Source organism: Copidosoma floridanum, unplaced genomic scaffold (genome assembly GCF_036245765.1).
Source record: "Copidosoma floridanum isolate Cflo_tuat_1 unplaced genomic scaffold, Cflo_Japanese_pri ptg000030l, whole genome shotgun sequence".
NCBI lineage: Eukaryota > Metazoa > Arthropoda > Insecta > Hymenoptera > Encyrtidae > Copidosoma > Copidosoma floridanum.
In genome coordinates, this window is record NW_028321907.1 from 4,072,071 (window position 1) to 4,092,521 (window position 20,451).

Sequence of the window (20,451 nt, forward strand, 5' to 3'; positions counted from 1 at the left end):
TATTCACAAGTACGATACTTACTCAAGTCTCTTTTTTTCTGGGAAACAAGTATGTGACTCGTGGTTTTTATGAAAGTTTATTGTAAAACAACTGCATTTATATTTTTAAATACTTTTTCGAACAATTTGATTACTTTTTTTCCTCCAAATTGTTTAAACGCTGTCTTACGAGCAGTAATTGAGAAAAAAAAGGTTTTTTTAGCGCAAGTAATGCATGACATTTTTGGGAAAAAATTATGTTGCAAAAAATCTTACAAGTATCCACGCCCAAGTCCGAACGTATGGACTAACAATGGAAAAGGCATATTCAATCAAGTCCCCTGTTAATTAATACACAGAGTCAGTTTATGACCGCAGCGAGTTAAGAGGAACACACATGCCTTGCACATGTCGATTTTCATAACATTTCAATGTTTACTCGATTGGAAAATATGACTGCAATGATTGGGTGCCTGTTCGAGATGGATTTGCATTATACGAGTCGATTTTTTTTTACTCGGAGTTGAACTTGAAATCCGGTTGATTATGCGGAAATTAAGTTATAAGAAATCGATGATTTTCTTGTTTGCCTATGACACATTACACCCGCGATCCATTACAGTTTCGACGCAACCGCCAGAGATGAAAATTTAATTTCAATGAAACTCAAGTGGTCTTACGTAAGAGAAGCTGCACGTATCATCGAGTTACAATTGCACTGGATTGGGCGAGTGATGTAATTTGTCACTCAAGCTGTAAGCAAATGATCGGCGAAAACTGCAGTTTGGAAACATCGTAATTTCAAACTTTGTAAAAACAAATTTTAAAAACTCGTATACTTTATTTTTAATTTTCCAAACCGTGTAGAAAGTTTTTTTTTTTTAACCAAACACGCGAGCTAAAATTATACTGATTATCATATTTTAATTTTTTTGTTTAATTTATTTTTATTGATTTTTATCGGTTTTTTTTAGCTTCCAATGATTAAATATTTCAATGATCTTTGACGTACACAACTACAAAGTCGTGGGAAGAACTGAAACCGTACATTATTATATAATATGTGTATTTAAAATATTTAGATTAAATACATTAATGTTGCATTGAAAAAACGGTGCTCTGAAATTTTCATTCGAAATGGTGTCCAGTACTCGTGTGGGGCTAAACAACGGAATAAAAACGAATAAAAACTATATATTATTACTGGAGCCTCGAGAGTCAAGCTGTAAGCTCAAATCCGCGATGCTCCAACATGAAAAGAGACAAACTTGTTCTCTCTGCTCCTCGTTGCAAAAATAAACACTGGCGCACACATGTGGAGTTGGAAAAAAAAAAAAAAAAAAAAAAATCTGCGAAAGAGAGGGTTCAGGTAATAAAGCCGGCTGGGCGAGCACGTGGCGGGAGCGTGAACATTTTTTTTTTTACAATTTAATCCGGAAAGTTCGCGTAAGTATTAGCCGACGGCAGCAATAATTCAATAGAAGGTATTCATGTAACACCGAATAAGTAAATGAGGCGTGAGGATTCCACGTTTCCTTATATATGTGCCAATAATTAATGTAAGTACTTCGAGTCATTAAAAATATTACAGCCGATCGCGCGCGTAATACATAATATTAAAATATGCTCAAGGGCGTGATGCACGACGCAGATGGACGCGTGTACACGCAGGGACAGCATTGTTCGCGCAATCAGGTGTAATCTCCAGACAACTCATCAGAGCTTATTTATAGGAGATCGATCGCGATGGCAATAAACTTAATTTTTACTCCCTCGAGTTTGCGCAATTGTGCATAGCAATATATATATATATGTTGGTAATAACTGTAGGACAATGACTTTGACTAGTTACTTGACTCGAAAGGTGTTTGGTTTTACTTTGCGATTTACAAGAGAGTTTAAAATTTGTTAAACGCGCGCGAGAAGAATATTCGTAATTATATTGTTTGACAAAAATTTGGTCGCAATGCGATAGAAATCGGTTGTGTACAACATTATTTTTACTCGCTCGGAGTGTAAAAATAAACTCTTCGACGCCCACGGTGTTTATTTATAGGAATTAATTGTAACGTACGTGCGTCCAACATCGAGCAATTATTGTGTGGCAGAGAACTCTTGCGACGCAAATTACTACTTACTTCTCGGCACAGTGAAACCACTTATCGTTTGCGGATAATGGTGATTGCCTCCGAATGAAACGGTTTTAATTCAATTTGAAAACTCAAGTTTCTAGATTAACGGTTTCGCAAATCCAAGACTTTTTAATGAAGATGAAATTATAATGTCAGTCCGTACAGCTGCAGTAGATCAGGCATTTTTTGTGATCATTTTTATCCCTTAAACTACTGATTTACATTTTTATTGCTGATACCAATATGATTCGCCCAAGATTAAATAATATTTTTTTTGTTTCCTACATCCGAAAATACGTATGAAATATTCGATGCCTATACTTGATGTAATTTAAAAATGTATTTACAGACAATAAAAAAATGTAACATTCGAGACTGAAACAGTTGCTGTATCGTTAAAAAAGAGTCCAAATTAAGCTACGTAAAAAAAACGGAAGGATCAAATGTAGTAAAAAAACATTTTTTTTTAATTCTCTCAAATTATTATTATTTTTTTTCAACTAAAAATCCCAAAGAAAAAAATGAAACTCACGGCTACTTCGATGCCGAGTCTCCTCCACCCAGTTTTCACGTAGACGTACGACTCGAGGAGAAAAATAAAAAATACGGCATGTAAGCCACAGACGATACACCGCTTGGCCTGACTCTCCTCGACACGCCAAGTGAATCTGTGAGCGAGAAAGAGGCGCCAAAGCTACTACCAGCTCCACCAGCTCGGAGATGCGCTTATATCATCGAGCAACGGTACTTTTTCGTAATCGCTATCTATCGCCTACTCCTCTCTTTTCGATATATACTTGAAAGGGAAAAAAAAAAAAAAAAAAAAAAAAAGTTCCGAGCTCTCCTCCTCTGCTTTTTCTTCTGTTCGATTTTCATAAATGACGCTATCATAGCTTGTTGTGCCATGCGTGCGCGTGTTATTCACCGGGTTTATCATCAGCTTCTTCTTGCTGACCCTGATAGCCAGGTCATTCTTTCGTCCGTTGTAATATACATATACTGGCATGCTGGGGTTACAACGTATTGGTCGGAAAATGGATAAGACGCGCTTTTTCAAACTTGTTTGCGCTCCGCGTCAATCGACTCCCTCCCTCGAGGCGCAGCGTATATTGTTGATCACGTTTATCAACGTTAACGGCGATTTTTCACTCGAGCAGCTCATTATAGATGGGTACGCTGAGTTGGGTGTGGGTGAAAAAGCCAGTCGTCTAATTCTTGCCCCTCCCCCACCTGCCCTTTTTTACATCATTGAGCGTTACGCTGTGCTTTATGCGTCATTTCTGGAGAAATTGCGGCGCGTGTTTACGTAAAAGTTGAGTGTATACGCGGTTGCAAAAACGAAAATAGTAACGGCACGGGTGAGAGGTATAACGGTAAGGCTTACAATCGAGACGTCGTGATTTTTCACGCTTATCTCACCAGTTATACTTTTGTGAATGCGTGTATAGGAATTTTTTTTTTTTTTTTTTTTTACAAAAAACTCGTTTGTGTGTTATATATCCCAACAATACTGCCACGCAATGAACAATACTTAAAAAGTTTATTAAAAAATACATAATATACGCTATGAATTATGAACACGTTTTAAACTGCGTTACCGAGAGCCGACGATTATTACTCAAAGTGGCACTGTACATGTGTGTTATTTACAATGACGGATACCTAAAGTATTAAATCATACACACAAATTATGAATAGAACAAAAAAAAAAAAAAAATGATTATCACAATCTTTTGTTGCGTACGACAGAAGCGATCGTTTCTTAAACTTAATTAAGCGTTTCCGCGAGTTTCCTGTACAATACTATGTGCAATTAATGTACACGATTAACGTTTTTCACGCTCGGCAAAAATGTTTTCGTTCCAAAGAGATTGGTTTAGACAGTCGGTCTCGAAATGGCGTCAACCTTTTGTTTTCCTTGGTAAGACCAGAACCAACAGAGCACACACTGAAATCAAAAACGTTGGCTTTTGCTGACACTTGCACACATGTTTATTCGTTTGCCAGTTTACTCACTCAAGCAGGCGGAGCCTATCATTATGAATGGCGCCAAACAATCCAGACTGAAGAGTATGGGGAACACCAGGTTACCCACGAAAGCTCCCATGCGACCTATTATTGTTGTCCCGCTCAAAGCCATGGCTCTGAAAAAAAAAATTGTTAAAGATGTTTAGATGATGTGAGCATTACTAAAATTTTCTTGGTACAGTCGTAAATGGCACGTACAGTCGAGACGGGTTCATAAAAATCAGGTGTTTACGATATTAATTTTTCATTGGGATGCCGAGAATTGCGATCGTATGTAAGCACAGGTAAATCCAAAGATCACAATTCAGTTTAGTTTTCACGGAAAACATTTCATTGGAACAATTTTATACAAATTATTAATCATCGGCTATTTTACGCTTGTACACCCTCAGTTAACATCAATATGAGGTACTTTCTGGGTGAGCGACATTGCAAAATTTTGGCATTTCGTAATTTAGTCACTTATTGTTGTACACGTACGTTTGGCCCTTAGCTTACCTCAAAGTAGTCGGAAACACGTCGACGATAAAATTATTGACTATGGTGCCGCCGATACTAGTCAGCGCGACAAACACCGATGCTATCGCTAGGATTTCGTTCGAGTTCCTGGCCCAGTATAGAGCCCCGCAACAACAGCCAGCTCCAAAAAAGCAAATCCCTGAAAACAAGAATGCTTTTGTTTATAATAAAAAAAAAAAAGTATTAACATGCAGGGAGTATACAACGTATTCATCTCACCCATGAGGATCCTCTTGCCAATGACATTCACTAGGCTTCTGGCAATAATGTACCCTATGACCGTTGCGACCGATATGACTATTGAATTTGTATAGACCGTGTCGTTGACAACCTATATGGATGTATTCGGTTCAGTTTAATCAGTTTTTGCAATTATTACGTAAATACGTGGCCATGCTCACTATGTATAGGTATGACCGACACGTAAGAGTGCAAAATATTAAAAATTATTGTGACATAATGTGTGGATTTTACTACGATCCAATGATTAAACGAATGCAACAAAACTGCTTTTTCATTGGTTGCTCGCGTATTAAAGTTTATGGATGATCGGCAAAAGTTGATGAAAAATCGGCAGTACTTTACTACTTGAAGGTAAATGATTTTAACATACATTTGCCACAGCGTGTAAACAGTAGAAAAGCATTCGAGGAAAAAAAAAAAAAAAAAAAAAAAAATTAACTGCTTTTCATTTAATTTCAATGTGCTTTATATGAAATGTAGGTGTTTAATGCCCCAATAAATTGTGAAATTAAAATTCATCCCTGGTGAGCCCAATTTTTTTTGTAACCGAAATCAACTTGAAATAAAAATCGTCACCACTCACGTTGGAGCACTGCACGACCTCACTCGCAGTGCCGTTGACGAAGCCGGCGTTGCCGATTTTGTAGCATATGGTCGTGGAGGGACCGCCCAAGTGCGCTTGCTCGTAGGTCTCGAGCACGGCAAAGACCATCGGCATCCACAGTCTCAGCGTATTTGATCTGTTGAGAGAAAAAAAAAAAAAAAGGAAAGTTATTCGAGCCAACTCCGTATATACACGAAAATACAGGGGTAAAGTCGCCCTTACCCTAAAGTCGCGCCGCACTGGATGGCGGAGGTCAAAACGAGATTGACGACGTTCGGCGGCATGAAGATCGGCTGTATTTGCTTGCAGCAGCCCTTGAGGGTCTCCTTGAACGTGACCCCTTGTATTTTGATGGTATCCTCCTCCTCGAGGCTGGCGACCTGTGGATGGGGACGAGAAAAACACGGGCTCGTCAGCGACACCGATATTCGGGGGAAAAGCCGGGGCTGAAACTTACGGGATAGGTGTCGGGGTGTTTGCCCGTGTTGAGGGAGTAGATTTGTTTGTACACCTCGAGGGCGGAGTCGTGGCGCCGCGTGGCCAGGAGGAAGCGCGGGCTCTCCGGGAAGAAGTAAAAGGCGAAGCCCGCGGCCAAACCCGGTAGCGAGGTGAAGCCCAGGAAGAGCCTCCACGAGGTGATCTCCACCCAGTCGGACAGGGGCCACTTGCGCGGGATCACCAGCCACGCCAGACCTGCCGGAAATCGGATATTTCGTGAGTCTTGGAGCTTTTTCCGATATACATGTATATTATATATTGATATACGTGAACTCGCTTGGGTGTACCCACATGGTAGGCTTATGTTTCCAACGGCTATCACCATTCCTACGCACATGTAGATCCGCGACCTGTTGTGCTCGCTGTGAACCTCCGCCAAGTAGGACTGCAACGCCGCGTATGGACCGGACATCCTTTGGAATCAAAAAATCGACCATTAACTCGTTGTTTTTTTTTTTTTTTTTTTTTTTTTTTTTTTTCAAGATTTTAGGTATTGTCAAATGAATAATAATGAAAACTGTCAAGCCTTCGTTTGACTGGAAAAAACAGCTAGAATTTGGTAAGGCTTTTAATACGTTTATTTTCACTTACGGGTTAAAAGGAGGATAAAAACTATTGGGGTGTCATCGCGGATGTGATGCGTAAAAAATCGTTAATGAGATTCAATTATTTGTGAAATTTGTATGGACAAATTAATCGTAACGATTATATGGTATATTGACTCTGGCTATCTTGTCGGGATGGTGTCCAAATAGTATATGTGACATTGTATTTGTGCTTACACAACGCCGTCGATGAACTTGAAAATTATGAGCTGCCACGAGGTCTGGCTGAAAGTGCTGGCCAAAGTGTTAATGGCAAAACAGAGAGACCCGTAGACTATGATTTTCCTCCTACCGAATGCGTCGATGATGAATCCCCATACCAACGACATTATTACCATTCCTGTGATGAAAAATACGTTTGTTTTGTTTTAATATGACTGATTTGAAGTGAAGAAAAATAAGAAAAATTTATCAGCTTTGTAAGTATTTCGCGAGCGGGGGATAAGGCCATTATTTGTAAAAGTGCGTTCGGTTAATCAGTTGTCGACTGATTGACAGTGACGAGTTGCTGTAGGCCTTGTTTCAGTTGTACCCTTGAAAATGACGTGTTTATTTTTAGGTACATCAAAATGTTGAAAAATTATTGATAAAAAAGTACCGATATCTTTTTGATTTCCTTTTCATTATTACTTCATGGTGAAACAAAATATTATGCCTACAATACTAAAAACACTGACTCATGATATAGTTTTAACCATAAAATAATAACTTTTATTATGCATCGCGTAACTGATTTTCAGATAATTAAATGATTACCTAATTCCATCTTATTTTTTTATAGCAATGTAAACAAAAAAAAGAAAAAAAAAAAAAATTCAAAGTATACGTCACATGATTACGGTTCCTCTGTGTACTTATAACATGTGATGTGTGCGTTGTATTAAAAGTATGAGTCTCTAAAAGTTTTTTTCCCAATGCGACTGGAGAAAAAAAAAAACTTTTCTTGTCACTATATTGGTATATTTACACGTTTTTTACAACTCAATGATCATAAATTGCAAAAATCAGGTTAAATTATTGTCAAAGTATTTGAAAACACACAAATTGTTTTATTAATAATTAATCATAATCAATGAACCAATTCTATCGACATCGTGTTATTTTAATTAAATAAATTAATCCATCGGCTATGCTGTCAAAATCAATTTATTTCATTCGTTTGCAACTTTCCGGCAACTTTTAATTATAAGGCCTTTACCAAGCCAAATTTTACTAATTTATAACCAATTGGTTAATAGCACAGCTTGCATATGCCCTAACTTTCAGTGACCGAAAGAAACAAATTGTTTTGATCAGCATATCCAATTGATTCATTTATTTAATTAAATAATTTATCATACATTTAATTTTTAATTTGAAAGTGCCTTTTTTCTCAAATTGGTTCTCATTTTTCTGATATTTGCGAAATTAATGCACCCAACCAAAATTACCTTCTATTTGTTGATTGTTTTTGAGCCAGCATCGAAATGAAGAAAAAAAAAAACTGTTCAACAAAGAAATATTCCAACCGATGTGGAAAATGTAAAGCTTTAGATATTGGTGAAACTCAAGTCCGTGAATAGATTTTCATTTAAATGGAAGAATTAATGCGTTTCAGAAAAAACGAGAACTTACTCATTGAAAAAACACTACTTCCGTCTCTCCTGTTGTCTCAAAAAATAAAGAAAAATTACAAAGATAATAGTTTACGCAAAGTACCGATAAGATAGCAATAAGTGATGGAAAAAAATGAAGTAAGATAGATTTCATTCCCACCTGCTGAGGGCATCGAGGTGAGCATGCCCTTTTCCAGATCCGTGAACTTTAGGTCGCATTCCGTCGAGGGTAGTATGTAAGACATGGACGAGGAAGAGTACACGGCTGCCCAAGAAGTCGGCACGATCGCCAACAGCAGTAAGTAATTGAATTTTCCATGGCCTGTGTTGACACGAAAAAAAAAGACAACGGGCAGTTGTTTAATTTAACACTTTTCTTCTCGCTCTGTACGTAGAGTTCGCAAACTATAGGTGATCTAAAGTACGTAGTTTATTTTTTATTTTTTTTTTTTTTTTTTTTTTTTTTAGCACAAAAATCAGTAGATTAGATAAGAAAAAAAAAAAAAAAAAAAAAAAAAGAAAGAAAGAAATTTGTGGTGAAAATAAGAATTATAACGTTATACGTTACCGTGAGTGCGAGAATATTGAAAAGTCAACTCGCTTCGGAAAGTATTCACGACAGGTTAGTGCCAAACCTATTAAAAGTCAATTTCGTTTTTTGAGAACGCCAGTCGTCGTGGTGCACGAGGACATTCGTTTTTGCATGTTATGGACGCACTAAATAATTTTTTTCATAATAAACGTGCAATACGTGAATAACTTGCTTAGTAGGAGGAACAATGACAACAAGAGGCGAGAGTTACAGCCGCGTAATTTTTTTGAAGTTATTCATGCCTTACACACGTATGTAATTATGTACATGCATATATAGCGGCCCGCAGCTGCACGTGCAAGGGAAAAGAGATAAAAATGACAGATTGGGTTGGACTCTTCTTCATTTTAATTACCTCTCTCACGTGCGAGAATGTGCTGATGTATTATATTTTTGCGAACAGCGATTGGTTGTTTTAACATTCTTCGATTAATTACTGTACGAGTCGGTCGTCAATGTGTGGCAAGCGGTAAGCAAAAGTATGAGTTTCAGATGCACAAAATCCTGTCGCGCCTGTGATTTTTTTTTTTTTTTTTCATAAAAATATTTTCTCGGTTACAATTATTTAAGCAAAAATTGCAACAAAACGTTTTTTAAGTGATTTTGGAACTTAACTTTTATGAGCAAATCTGTTCAAACAAATTTTCGTAGGCAATCAAAGGATCCAAAGGCATTTGAAGCCGCATGCAGCTTTCCAGGTTAGTACAGCACATGTAATACGTGGAGCGATTTTTATAATAGGTAAGCCAACGTTTTTTTAGTGCAAAATTTTAAAAATAATGTTTTGCCCATCTATGAAAGCCCAACAACAGACTGTTAGCGTGAGGTGTGTATGCATTACGTGCAATGTGGCTCATGAAAATTCATCTCAGCCGAGAGTTTCACCGACAATCACAGCGAACATGATTTTCAATTTTTCAAAAGTTTTAAAACTACTTTGGTGACCAAATATCTGCAATATTTTCGTAATTATTGTGCCATTTGTTAATCTAATATCAAAATTCCGCGGTAAAATCTTAAAAAATCAGGTATTTTCAACAACAACAAAAAAAAATTCATGACAATTGCGGAAGTATCGAGTGAAAATGACGCAATTTTCGCAAACTTGTGTGTATGTAAATTATATTACCCAGGAAAATTGAGCAAATAACAAATACGTTCGTGAACGATTTCAAGCAAAGTTCCCACATCTAATCACTCACGTATGTGTCAACGATTCCGAACGATTCATCAGGTACAGACTTTTTTGTGATTTTGGGTACTCCCTGTTTTGATTAGTCCACAATTGCCAATGAGAAACAAAATATGAAAAATTGCAGATTTGCGTGAAAAAATAAAAATTAAAAAATTAGCTCGTCATTTAGATTTTAAGTGTCAACAATTCGATTATCAATACTTTTTTTTATTATTATTTTCACAAGAACCAGGTAAAGGTTTTTATTCCAGATGAACTTTAACGCTCAGAACCAGCAATGATTGAAAAAACCGCCGTTACATCGGGAAACCTATCCTTACTGGGAGAAACTTCCACGAGCCCCTCCACCACGAGCTATGATTGTACAGGCATACAACTTGTGAAATGAGAAACCATGCGATGAAAAAAAAAAAAAAAAAAACATATTTACCCGTGAGAGAGATAGCCCGTTCGAAATCCGCCGGCACGTCACTGATCTCGCTCGCTTGATCGTTACCTTTGAACAACAAACGCACACAGGAAACATCAAGACCAGGTAAAATTTACACGAACAACTTCATCTCGCGGTGAACGAGAACAGGCACTCCGTCGATACACATATACATATATGTATTATATACTTGCCGTCATTGATCACCGGCGACTTCATCACATATCCCTCGCACCGTGTGCCCGTTGTTTTATCTTCTTTTTAATATTTTTTTTTGTTTATTATTTCTTCCTGTCTCCCGAAAAATCGCGAAACAACTTTATACCCTCGCAAAAACGCGACACCCCCTCGGACCAACCGATATATCAGCCCGCGGGTATGTACTTTGGTATACCCAACGAGAGCGAGTTGCGCTCGCGTTACCGATCAATTATCTCCTTTTCACCAGTGCAGACTCGCGCAAATCTCCGACTTCCAAGTATACACCGCTGTTTAACCGTTGCTTACACTGGACAGAGAGACGCACTCGCACTATATACGTCAAAGTGAATATCTAACAATTGAGTGAATAGAACCGAGACGAAATCGTGGGTGTAATTGGCATTGCTGTGCACGTACACGGGGCGAGAAACGACGGAGGGGTGAGCAGGTGTAAGTATTGTAATTTAGCGCGCCAGCCGAGGATGGATGGGCGCACTCGAGTGAGAGTCTCGGCTCGGCCAGGCGCGCTTTTTTAAACGCTACACCCCCCCCCCAGACCGCCCGACACGTATACACGATTTACACCTGTATTGTTGTATACACGCGTATATCTGTCTATGCGCTGATAAAGCGGGTTATTGTGGTTGCGTTGTACCTTTTAATATGTGTACGGGTAGACCAAGATTTTCCTATGTAGATCCTATACGGTCGCGTGTTAGGGCTCCGTTGGTCCTTGCACCTGTGTACACCAACTCTCACTGGGTTTATTTATTTTGATGCGAGTATGCGGGTGGGAATTGAACGGGACCTTGTTTATACATGTGTATACAGGGATCGAATCACTTACTCAATTTGCGGGAGAGTTGAGAGAGAGAGTGTTTGTGTGTTTATTTCTGATATGGATGTACGAGCGACTTTTTTTTTTTTTTTTTTTTTTTTTTTTTTTTTTTTTTCGCAATGTTGACTGGAACACTCCTTCAACAGTGTACATACAAATACCAATGCACACATGATTTTTTTCTCATTTCTTCTATGATTTATTATCGCTGTGCTATCTTCGACAAGCCTCGATTGCGGAAAGTTTGATTCCCCTTCGCAGGGGAGCGTGTCTGTCCTCGGGTGATTTTTTTTTTTTTTTTTCATATCTAACGTGGTACACATCCCGCTTTCGACTAATTATTTTTATTGCTGTAGTTTATAATCCCTGTAAGGTCTACAGATAAGTTTTTTTTCTTTTTTTTTTTTTTTTTTTTTTTATCATCGGATCGACGCGCACGTTTTCCAAACAAGTTTCGCGCGAACTTTGTTTTTTTGTCGCCTCGTTACGATGATACGAACTAGAACATCATTGACACTTCAGCTGCGCGATGAATCCAAGAAACACACACACGTTTCTCAAATAATCCAATTGCGAGTGCGTTATTATAATACTTACGAGGGAGCGCAACTTCTCTTGCATACGTTGACAATCTATCGAGGATAAAACGCTCCGTGGCCGATATGATCTTGTACGTTTTACAAATGGACACAATATAATAATTATGTACGTGCCTTCGAGCAAACAGTTGACTATACTATAATATGCACCCTCTCGCTTACGATTAATCACCCGACAACCGGAGGATGTTTACGTTTATTTGTTCCCGCAACTTTTTCAGGCAACAACGTTACCGTCGCTATTGATACACGCTTGGTTTATGTATAACGTACGTTTGCACATATATGTATTGGAAATGTTGTTGAGAAGCGAGTATGGCAAACCCCATTGGTAGGTGCAGGCAGTTTCGTCCCTGGAGAAGTAAGATGAAAGTTTAAAATAAAATAAAAAAATCATGATGATGAATTTTTTTGGAAATCCCGTGGTTGAGTTTTGTGTATACGTGACATGACTATACTGGTTTATCTTGCATTACGCACCACCTGTGGATTAACCAGATATGTATATATATATATGTATTATACGTGTAGGTATACATGTTATGTTTTTCGCGTTATCCTTAATTCAATGGCAAACGATGATGAGCAAACAAACATATATCACCGGTCCGATAGGTGAGTTTTATTATAATAACAGAGGTGCATCGGACGAGCGAGAAAAATTTCCGTGCGGAGATCGGGACCATCAGCGATACAAGAGGGGGATGAGTAATTTTCCCAGGCGCATCGGTGACAATCGATGAATCGTTGACACGCGAATTGTTGATTACAACGATTGCCGACATTGCTTGTGCGTTTTTGTATCTTTTTGCTTATGGCTTTGGGAAAATCTTATTTTAGCACAATCGGCTCTCGAGTTTTTTCTTTTCTTTTCTTTTATCGGAATAAACGAATGTTCTCATCAGAAATACACACTTTATTTGTTTATTTGACTTTTATATTAAATACTTATTGTATGCTCATTTGTAGTAGTAGTAGTAGTAGAAAATGAGGAAATAAGTATCATTATTTGAAATGAAACAAATGCTTCGAAGCAAAATATATGTATTTATACGTGTGTATATTATATTAATCGCAATTGAATAAACATCGATGGCGTCTAAATGCAAAAGTTTGTTCGATTTTGTCAAATTTTTACTCTTTTTAGTGCGGTCTTGGCCCCCGTACGATGACCAACAAATTCAAGCGCGTTAGATTGTCAATGACTAAAGAAATTTTAGCAAAGAAATAGTATACATTGCTTGGTACGGTAAGGTAAATAATAAAGAAAGAAAAATTGTAGCATCGGTACAAAATATTTACTCAGACCTGGGGGGGAAAAAATAAGTATATACTCGAGAGCAGAAAGACGCGTCGAAAACATACTTACGTGATGTGTTATATACTAATAAAATACACCCAGGCGTGACTCATAAGGCCCCCCTGTATAAAATATCAATGTTAAGGTGGTACGTTGCGTGACGTAAATACATTTTGATTTTATTATTTTATACGTGCGATTACACGTTAATGATGAATTACATGGAATGGGTGTACCACACAATCTATATCTTAAACTCAATTTGTCGGGATCTACTTAACAACTACTGTCAATATTTACTGATTAAAGCATACATTTATAATTAGATCATAAAATCCGTGAATTTTGTTTAACTAGCTATACTTAACAGCTATTTCCGTGGTTGGTGTATAAAGTGTATTGCGTTTACTGATGGAATCATTAGGTTTTATTTTCCCATTTGTAAAACGCTGTCATACGTGAAAATGCAATATACACATCGATTCAATATTAAACGTTTCATAAGGAATATATCGTGGATGTGTGATTCCCTTGAAGAAAATATCATTTAAAAGCGCTACCATGGTAAAGTTATGCTTGCCACTTAACGACTAATCAGAAGATCCGTGTGGATCTTTCAAGCGCGTTATTTAGGTTCTGTTTGATCTTGATCTAGTAACGTCACTAAACTTTTTTCATTAAATCACTGCCGAGTGACTCAGGCCTCTAACTTGTCTGCCTATGATGATTTTCGTATTATTTTTTTCTCTCCCAGCTTACACTGATCGCAAAATATGGTTTACGCTCGTGAACCTTACGGTGCTGGAAGGATATTACGTGATCTTGGTTTTTTCGGGGCTAAAAGAGTGTTGTTTCAACTCTTTGTGCTAACAACCAAATCGAGCGATTTCAATGAGCAAAGTAAACTCAAGTGATACAAGAGTTAATAACGCGACTGTTGAAATTTACATGGAAGAGTAGAGACAAACAAGTTGTATACTCTATATGTGCGAATATGAATTTCACAAATTGTTAATCTGCCCTTTTGTTTCTTCCGTTTTCATTGGAAAGCATTATTTTCCACCCAGAGACATGACTGCACGTTTATTAATAGATAAGATGAGTTTATGAATCTGTGTGTGTGTGTTCTTATTCCAACGATCGAGTAGTGACGCACAAAAGCTCAAGTGTAACATCTCTTGGAGTGAGTATGGGTATTTTGCTCATCAAATGTCAGAGAGAATTTGAAAAAGTACGGTGTGCGTAATTGATGGTGCTGGCGATCAATTTGTAAATAATTGAGCCGAATCGTGATGCGTGAGGTGGAGAAGTAAAGGCTAATTCATTCAAGTTCAGATAATTTTTCGATGCAGCGCAATCGTCTCGAATCTTAATACGTTGCGCTACAAATAATCTCTCATCTCGTCTCATTTCCTTTCAATCGTTACCAAGAAATCGTTTTAAAAAATCGCAGTAAATCATGCATACTTTTTCAAGGCGTTCCGCGCTTACCTGTACACTTTTTGTACGCTTTCCGAGAATAACTTTAAAATACGAGGACTTGTTGAATTTAAGGGAGATAAATATTATCACGGGAGTGTAACGATCGGCCTTCGTGGTTATATACATTGAGGGCACGTGTATCTCTAAATTTATACTTTTTTTTTTAAGCGTTTTCGTGATAGTATGTACATGAATATGTGAAAAGTCGTGAGTACATTTATAAATACGCGAAAAAATAAAAAGTGACGTAAGTTGGATTATACCTTTTTAGAGAGCTTCGAAGGTTAAGCACATAAAAAAAAATTGGCCAAAAGATACCGTTTGCGTCGACGAATCATTCATTTCTGTGTCTTATTTTTTTTTTCTCTTCTTACGTAACTGCTAGTGAAAATTTTCATCTTGCATTCGAACTTATTATCAATTATATTACGAGGACAGAAAACTTTGGTGCACGAATTTTTTAGGGTCACCAGTGACATGTACACTTACACTTGAAAATGTTTATGCACATATTGGTACAGTATTATAAATGTGTTCAACAAAGTGCGTACAACGATGTAAATTTTTTTTTTTTTTATTCTTTTAGCGTCAAGGTTTAGAAGATCGGCGTTTTCAATTTTCCCAGTAAAAATGCTAGAAAAAAATTATCCAAAATATATTCGATCTCACAGTTCTTCTTTCAACCAACTGTACTTGAACTTGGATGTCTCAATTGACTTGAAATTAACTAAATACTCAATTTTTTAAATCAACTGTGTACTTATGAGCTTATATATTTTTTCAAGGAATTTCAGCATAAATCACTTGACGTGTCATATGACGCGTAGTGACAATCAAAAATGGTCCCCGGCCCGGCACAGCAGAACTATAGCAGAAGTCTGGGTAGCACACGTGGATCTAACATTTTTACATCTGCAGTTTGCACCTGATGCACGTCGAAATCTTATACTTACAACTATTTGAGAGCATATAGAGTTTTTGTTACATCCACTGTGTGAGTTGTTCAATCACATTGTATCGATTGTACTCACGGAATACTTATTGGGTACAGGTATTGTTTTTGTTTTTTGTCAAGTTGTTGCATCAGATTTGGCCGAACGAGTGCTCTCCCACGATACACCGGTGTGGATAAATTATACTTGCCCCTCTGGATATAGTTGTAAACTAGCAAAAATGGAGTCTATAAACTTTCCGGAAGAGGAGCAGGTGATTTTGGAGCTCTGGAAGAAGCTCGATGTGTTCAATAATTGCTTGAAGCAGTCCAAGGGCAAGCCCCGATATTCCTTCTACGATGGGCCACCCTTTGCCACCGGCTTGCCCCATTATGGTCACATTTTGGCTGGTACCATCAAAGATGTGGTCACCAGGTAAGGAGAAATCGGCTTTACTTTTCCTCTCTACTACTAAAAATATCCAACTCTCTTGAGGGAAAAAAAAAAAAAAAAAATTTAACTGCGTGATGGTAGTACAGTAGAAGCATACGCTTCATGTCAATAATCCCGCAGGTACGCGCACCAGAGAGGTTATCACGTGGAGCGACGGTTTGGCTGGGACACGCACGGCCTGCCCGTTGAATTCGAGATCGACAAAGCTCTGAACATCAAGGGCCCCGATGATGTTATGAAAATGGGCATTGCCAATTACAACAAGGAGTGCAGGAGCATAGTCATGAGGTATGCCTCAGAATGGGAAAAGATTGTTGGCAGACTGGGAAGGTGGATAGATTTTAAAAACGACTACAAAACATTATACCCCTGGTACATGGAATCCATATGGTGGGTCTTTAAACAGCTGTACGACAAGGGTTTGGTTTACCAAGGTGTCAAAGTAATGCCCTATTCAACTGTCTGTAACACGCCACTATCGAATTTCGAGTCTGGCCAGAATTATAAAGACGTCGTCGATCCAGCTGTTGTGATTTCATTTCCTCTTCTGGACGAGCCTAATGTCAGTATGCTGGCGTGGACGACGACGCCGTGGACTTTGCCGAGTAATTTGGCCCTGTGCTGCAATCCAGACTTTGAATATGTTGACGTTCTGGATCATGAAACAGGAAAGATTTTTGTTTTATTGGAATCAAGGCTTGAGGAAGTTTACAAATCAAATGATCTGTACACTATAAAAAGAAAAAGAAAAGGTTCCGATTTACTTGGCAAATCTTATGAACCGTTGTTCCCGTACTTTTCACATCTAAGAGAAAAAGGTATTTTTTTTTTTTACATAAATTATGCATTCCACTTCTGTAAATCCATTTTCTGACCTTCATATTTTACAGGAGCATTCAGAGTTTTGAATGATAAGTATGTGGGAGCCGACTCTGGTACCGGTGTAGTTCATCAGGCACCATACTTTGGAGAAGATGATTATCGCTGTTGTTTACAGGCAGGAGTAATTACCAAAGACCAAGAAATCGTGTGTCCTGTAGACAGTCGTGGGTGTTTCACGGAACCTGTTAAAGATTTTCTTGGAAAACATGTTAAGGATGCAGACAAAGAGATCATCAAGTACCTTCGATCAAAGGGAAGATTGATTAAAAATGACACGAAAAAACATACTTATCCTTTCTGCTGGCGCTCGGATACACCTCTTATTTATAAAGCTGTGCCTTCTTGGTTCATCAGAGTAGAATCATTCAAGGACAAGCTACTAGAAACTAACGCTCAAACATACTGGGTTCCGGATTACGTGAAAGATAAGCGCTTTGGCAATTGGTTGAAGGAAGCTCGAGATTGGGCAATCAGCAGAAATCGTTACTGGGGCAATCCTATTCCAATTTGGATCTCCGAAGATAGAAAAGAAGTCGTTTGTGTTGGAAGCATTGCTGAGCTCGAAAAGTTGACAGGAAAAAAGGTAATTGCAATTACAACTGCCTAAAAAGTTTTATCCATGGTTGCAGGAAAAAAAAAAAATATGCTTTGTTGTTTAGATAACGGACATACATAGAGAAAACATCGACGACTTGAAAATTCCGTCGAAGCGTCCTGGCTGCCCTCCTCTCAGTCGCGTACCAGAGGTCTTTGACTGCTGGTTTGAGTCTGGTTCGATGCCGTACGCGCAGTTGCACTATCCCTTCGAGCGAACCAAAGAGTTCGAAGAAAGCTTCCCAGCGGACTTTGTAGCTGAGGGAATCGACCAAACCCGTGGCTGGTTCTATACACTGTTGGTCATATCAACGGCCCTGTTCGGTAAGCCTCCTTTCAAAAACCTCATAGCCAATGGACTGATCTTGGCTTCGGATGGACAAAAGATGTCGAAGCGTAAAAAAAACTACCCCGATCCGATGGAGGTAGTCAACAAGTATGGCGCGGACGCGCTCAGGCTTTACCTCATAAACTCGCCAGTCGTCCGAGCGGAAAATCTTCGCTTCAAGGAGGAGGGCGTGCGCGACGTGATCAAGGACGTATTCCTACCGTGGTACAACGCGTTCCGCTTTCTCATCCAGAACATCGAGCGCTTCGAGCACGAGGAACGCTGCAACTTTGTGTACAAGGAGGTTCAAGGCAATGAATCCAGTAACGTTATGGATCGCTGGATAATCTCCTTCACCGAGACGCTGTTGCAGTTCCTCAAGAACGAAATGCAGGCCTATCGTCTCTACACCGTCGTGCCAAAGCTCGTCAAGTACATTGACAATCTGACCAATTGGTACGTGCGCATGAACCGTAGGCGTATCAAGGGCGACACTGGATCGAAGGAGGACTGTCAGCTGGCCCTCAACACTCTATTCCGCGTGGTCTACATGATGGTACGCATCAACGCGCCCTTTACCCCCTTCCTCACTGAATTCATGTACCAGAAGCTGCGCCGATACCTTAGTTCCGACTCATCAGCGGCCGAGCTAGCGAGCGTCCACTACCACATGATACCGGAGGCGTGCGCCAGCTTAGTCGACGAGCCCACCGAGCGAGCCGTCGCCTGTATGCAGACTGTCATCGAGCTGGGCCGTATCGTGCGCGACCGGAAAACCCTGCCGGTCAAGTACCCTCTACCCGAAATCGTGGTCATCCACCAGGACGCCGAAGTACTCACGGAACTTCTCACCCTCAAGTCCTACATTCTCGAGGAACTGAACGTTAAGGAGCTCACGGTGACCACCGACAAGAGCAAATACGGAGTACAGCTGCGCGCTGAGCCCGACCATAAGAGCCTCGGGGCGCGACTCAAGTCGGATTTCAAATCCGTCGGGGTGGCCATCCGAGAGCTCAGCGACGAGCAGCTCCAAGCCTTCGTAGCCACACAGCGTATCGAGGTCAATGGGCACGAGCTCACGGAGCAAGACCTCCGGCTGATGTTCAAATTCGAGGGCCCAGCTGCCGAGCAGCTTGCCAAGCGCTACGAGGCTCACAGCGAGGCCAACGTCCTTGTACTGCTCGACATCACGCCCGACGAGAGCATGAAAGACGAGGGTCTTGCACGCGAAGTTATCAACCGGGTGCAGAAGCTCCGCAAGAAGGCCAAACTCGTGCCGCTCGACGAGGCTATCGTCTACTACGAGATCACAGCTACGGCTGCTGATGCTCCCGACATCGCTCGAATAATCGTCAGCCATCAGGAATTCATCGAGACGACGACCAAGACGCCCCAGAAGCACGTCCGCGATATGCCTGCTAATACCAAACCGGTTCTCGAGGAGACCAGCAATATTAAAGGCGCTGAGCTACACCTGTTGCTAGTCCGCGTTTCGACTGGCAATCAGACGCCTGACGCTCCTTCAGCTACAGGAGACGCAAGCCAGCCTTTTAGCACTTACGTCAATGTACAGTTGCATGGTTTGTGACCGATTTTTCTTTAATCCCACTCACATATTGATTTTTTTGATACAATTCTCACGAGCTACGGGCTTACAGGCTCAATTCAGCCGAGGTATGGGTCCACTAGCCGAATTGGGACCATCCTACTGGAGAGCGCTGGCTCGCGAATCACTGACTGTGCCCAATTGAAGGCCGAAATCAACAAGATATTCGGTATTTACGGTTGCCACTACGGATTATTTATTGAAGGCAAACAAGTCGACGAGAGCACGAAAATTTCGTCCTTAAATGGAGCTCTTGTAAGTGTCGTCAAGATTGGCGATGAGCCACCAAGCACAGAACCAGTTCTCAAGCAGCCAGCCTGTCGGTTCATAAATGTGCAAGGTAAAGAGAGTAAGGGCACGGTGCTACTAGAAAATCCTCAAGGAAATTTCATCCTCAGTCAGGAAAGCCTCAAAAAGAGACTTGGACTATTTTACAAAAATTCAAATTTGTTACTTCCTCCAGTTGATACACTTAAGCTACATGGATTCATCATACAAACGACCCCGTGAGCATACACTTTTTTGTTAATTTTTATACTATTCTTACAATTTTTAAAACGGTCGAGACGACTTTATCACAACTCATCCAATCAATTTATAAATAACATCTCACTGAATCACGATTACGTTTACAACAGTGTGATTGTAAATACGATTAGATTACAGTATTTAATAATAATAAAAAATAATAAAAATATCTAAGTTATTTTACAATACTTATTTCACGTACCTTCCGTTATCTGTCATTTTTTGTACAAAATGAAATTAAAATGGTAACGAAAAAAGTATACTGTGTAGAGACACTGAAGTAATATT

General features: G+C 39.4%; 2 protein-coding genes across 3 annotated transcripts; one reads left to right on the plus strand and one right to left on the minus strand.

Moving 5' to 3' along the window:
- Nucleotides 1-3,956: 3,956 nt before the first annotated feature.
- Nucleotides 3,957-10,730, minus strand: LOC106639550 (synaptic vesicle glycoprotein 2B). Of its 2 annotated transcripts, XM_089596537.1 has the most exons (13): nt 10,615-10,632; nt 10,421-10,486; nt 8,772-8,838; nt 8,364-8,525; nt 6,786-6,948; nt 6,295-6,416; nt 5,963-6,198; nt 5,728-5,885; nt 5,485-5,641; nt 4,878-4,989; nt 4,638-4,797; nt 4,128-4,255; nt 3,957-4,059 (listed from the first exon to the last, which is right to left on the minus strand). In XM_089596537.1, exons 4-13 carry the CDS (start codon nt 8,446-8,448, stop codon nt 4,013-4,015), a joined length of 1,368 nt encoding a protein of 455 aa, XP_089452663.1. In that variant the 5' UTR covers nt 8,449-8,525; nt 8,772-8,838; nt 10,421-10,486; nt 10,615-10,632; the 3' UTR covers nt 3,957-4,012. The 2 variants fall into 2 exon arrangements, with proteins under 2 accessions (XP_089452663.1, XP_014208713.2); XM_014353227.3 differs by lacking the exon at nt 8,772-8,838 and having other exon boundaries at nt 10,615-10,730.
- Nucleotides 10,731-15,803: 5,073 nt separating this feature from the next.
- IleRS (Isoleucyl-tRNA synthetase) lies at nt 15,804-20,294 on the plus strand. Its single transcript, XM_089596212.1, has 5 exons — nt 15,804-16,207; nt 16,346-17,043; nt 17,116-17,690; nt 17,767-19,609; nt 19,688-20,294. Exons 1-5 carry the CDS (start codon nt 16,014-16,016, stop codon nt 20,143-20,145), a joined length of 3,768 nt encoding a protein of 1,255 aa, XP_089452338.1. The 5' UTR covers nt 15,804-16,013; the 3' UTR covers nt 20,146-20,294.
- Nucleotides 20,295-20,451: the final 157 nt, after the last annotated feature.